Raw genomic sequence first — 2,993 nt, 5'->3', positions numbered from 1 at the left:
TTTTTTTTTAGCAAGAGACAGGGTTTCACTCTGTGGTGCATGATCATAGCTCACTGTACCCTTGAACTCCTGGGCTCAAGTGATCCTCTGCCTCTGCCTCCCAAGTAGCTAGGACTACAGGTACATACCACTAAGTCCAGCTCATTTTTTTTTTTTATTTCTTACAGAGATGGGAGTCTCACTATGTTACCCAGGCTGATCGCAAACTCCTGGTCTCAAGCAGTCCTCTCACAGCAACCTCCCAAAGTGCTGGGATTACAGGAGTGAGCCACCATGCCTGGCCCATCCTTTATTTCTTAAGGTTAAGTTCCTAGAAATGGAATTGCTGGGTCAAAGGGAACAAATATTTTCAAAGCTTTTGCTATGTTTGCCAAGTGCTGAAATGACCTCATTTCTTGATTTCTAAAAAGTTCCATATGCCTATTAAATTCCCACCCCTAAGTCAAGTGAGGGAAGACAATGAGGAAGACAAAACTTGTGAAGGCAGATTTTGTTAGAGAAAGGTGACGCTAAAATGGGAGGGGGCAGGGAGCAATGGAGAAGCAGCAGCAAATATGCTTCAAAACTCTTCCATGACCCTGACAGCTTGCCACGTATGTTACACAGAGTTAAACATAAAGTTACCCTTCAGCACAACGTGTTAACTTTCCACCTCTGAAACACCTACATCTGAGGATGACTTCTCTGACTTCTGGCTCACTCACAGCCAGTACCTGACATAGTCGCCACTCTTCTTATTCACACTGTAGTTTGTCAGGTGCATGAACTGGTTCCGAATGTTCTTGGCTCCTTGATCATATCGCACAGTTGCAAACCTGACAGAAAGGACATAGGTCAAATGCCAGGAACAGAGGTACAGGGAAATAGAGGCTAGAACCAAGGATCAACGAGGTAACAATAACAAAGGAGGGTGACAGCCTTATCTAACAAATATAATATTACCTTTAATTCAATCCTTAAAGCAATCTTATGAAGGAGGTAATATTATATCTAATTTTTAAAATAAATGCGTAAAGTAAATGTTACCTAGAAAGATACCTTGCCCAAGATCACACCAACTCCAAAACCCAGATTCTTAACCACGAGATGCTGTTTCTCTGATGTAGAATGTTAACATCAAAAGGAAGAACAAAAATTGGAAATACAGCTGTTCACAACCTGGAAACTGTGTGTAGGGTGCTGTGAATGATGGGGCGTTAGCTGAGAAACATCTACTGAGTACTCACATAGTGTCTAGTAGTATAGCATTAAATTCAAAATAAAATAAGCTGAAAGGAAAAGAATACAGCGTGGCAATATAAAGACTTAGACCTCACACCCATAAAAGAATAGAACAAATCTATTACAGCCATTTAAAAAGAACAGTAATGGCAGCACTGATGACAGACAAAGCAGAACAGCATAGTATAAGAGACTAATTCTTGAATTTGGAAGGAAGGCAAAAGACAAAGGGATTAAACATGGAGCCCACTGAAAACAGGGCAGCAATTTGATATCCGTGACTATTGTAAAAAGAAGACCAAAGTATAAAATATATACGCCTCTGAAGGAAGTTACCAGAGAAAGAGAAAACTTCCCAGCAATGTTCAGTAGCAATTAAAGGACACTCAAAGCAGTGGTTATGGTAAATACGAATCCCCATTTACACACCACTACAACCATATCACCCTTCACTGAAGTGGTTTTCCCAAGAGGCATATCCAAGTGTGTGAAAAAAAACTGGAAGGCCACAAGTTTCTTTTTATATGATTTATAAATTATTTACATATGCTTACCCAGACTATGAAGTCAACATGAATTTTTACCACATTAAAGGTCAGCATTTAAAAATTTTCCTCTTCTTTATTTCTTCTCACCCACCCACTATCTCCATTCCCTAACTCCCTGTACCAGAAATATACAACAGCCAAAGAAAAAAGTTATAAAATAAAAAAAACCAAATAAACAAACATTAAGCCAGGAAAAGGATGTGGACAAAGAGAAAATGTTGATTAGGACAAGGGTTTGATGAGCACTGTCTATACTAAAAAAGGACCTCAGACTTTCTAGAAACTTCCAGCAGTTATCACTTAATTTGTAGCCACATCAATCCCTGGTGAGTAAACCTGGCCTATACATCCCAATCTTCCTCTTACAGAGCTTCTCCAAGCAAGTAAAGATGGTCATTCTCTGAATTCTTATAAAATGCAAAGGGGGCCCTTGCTGGCCCCACAGAGCCTGCCTGGCTCACCCAGACATTACCTCACAAGGAGTGGCATTCCTCCTGCCATCCTCTCCCCAAAAAGAATAATGAGTTAGAGGGAGGGAGAAGGTTCTGCTTCAGAGAAAGAGGCTTTCATCACACCTAACTCCAAGTACCTGATCTAACTTGGTCAGCATGAAAAGCCTGACAGAAGCCTGTGGTAGGCTGGAATCTGGTGCCCAGCACATCTGTCATTCCTACATTCCTCTCTTTAAGGTGGCTGTACCTCTAAAAAATTCGTTTTTCTTCTTCATAATCTTCCTTATCACTGGAGCATTTTATTCTAAACCTTAGCAAGGACAAGATTACTAATGTCATAGATTGGACTTCTAGAGTATAAACAGCAGTAGGAAGTTAAGAATTAAAGAGACAAAAATATAAGTTAAGCTTAAAGGAAAAGTTCTCCCAAAGGGTGAAAGTGCAGCACTTTGTATTTCATTTGGCCCCACTGGGAATGCAGAAGACCGTGGAAGAATGGTAGGCATGTGTGCTGATCTTTCCTCTAAATCAGTAAGATCTTACGGCACTCACTAAAATCCATACTAAATAAGCCATAATCATGTCTGATCACCATTTCCTCTTCACTGTCTAGATCAGAGGTCACACTAGTCTTAGTTTTGACCTGCTAATCAAGGTCTGAATAACCTACAAAAGGTTTTTTTGTTTGTTTTTCTTTTAAATTTGAAATACTTGACCAACATTTAAAAATCAGACCTTCCTTCTTGCAGCTCTGTGGCACCCAGGGCCCACA

General features: G+C 40.0%; 1 protein-coding gene across 1 annotated transcript in view; it reads right to left on the bottom strand.

Moving 5' to 3' along the window:
* TTLL5 (tubulin tyrosine ligase like 5) overlaps positions 1-2,993 on the bottom strand; it is a 308,822-nt gene that overhangs the window by 244,679 nt on the left and 61,150 nt on the right. The window contains exon 10 of the mRNA XM_023511518.1: positions 714-815. Within this exon, the coding sequence (XP_023367286.1) occupies positions 714-815 (102 nt within the window). The remainder of the gene's footprint in view (positions 1-713; positions 816-2,993) is intronic.

The sequence above is a fragment of the Otolemur garnettii genome, unplaced genomic scaffold, assembly GCF_000181295.1.
Source record: "Otolemur garnettii isolate 467f Iridium unplaced genomic scaffold, OtoGar3 scaffold00020, whole genome shotgun sequence".
Lineage (NCBI taxonomy): Eukaryota > Metazoa > Chordata > Mammalia > Primates > Galagidae > Otolemur > Otolemur garnettii.
This window is presented reverse-complemented; position numbering and strand designations above follow the sequence as displayed.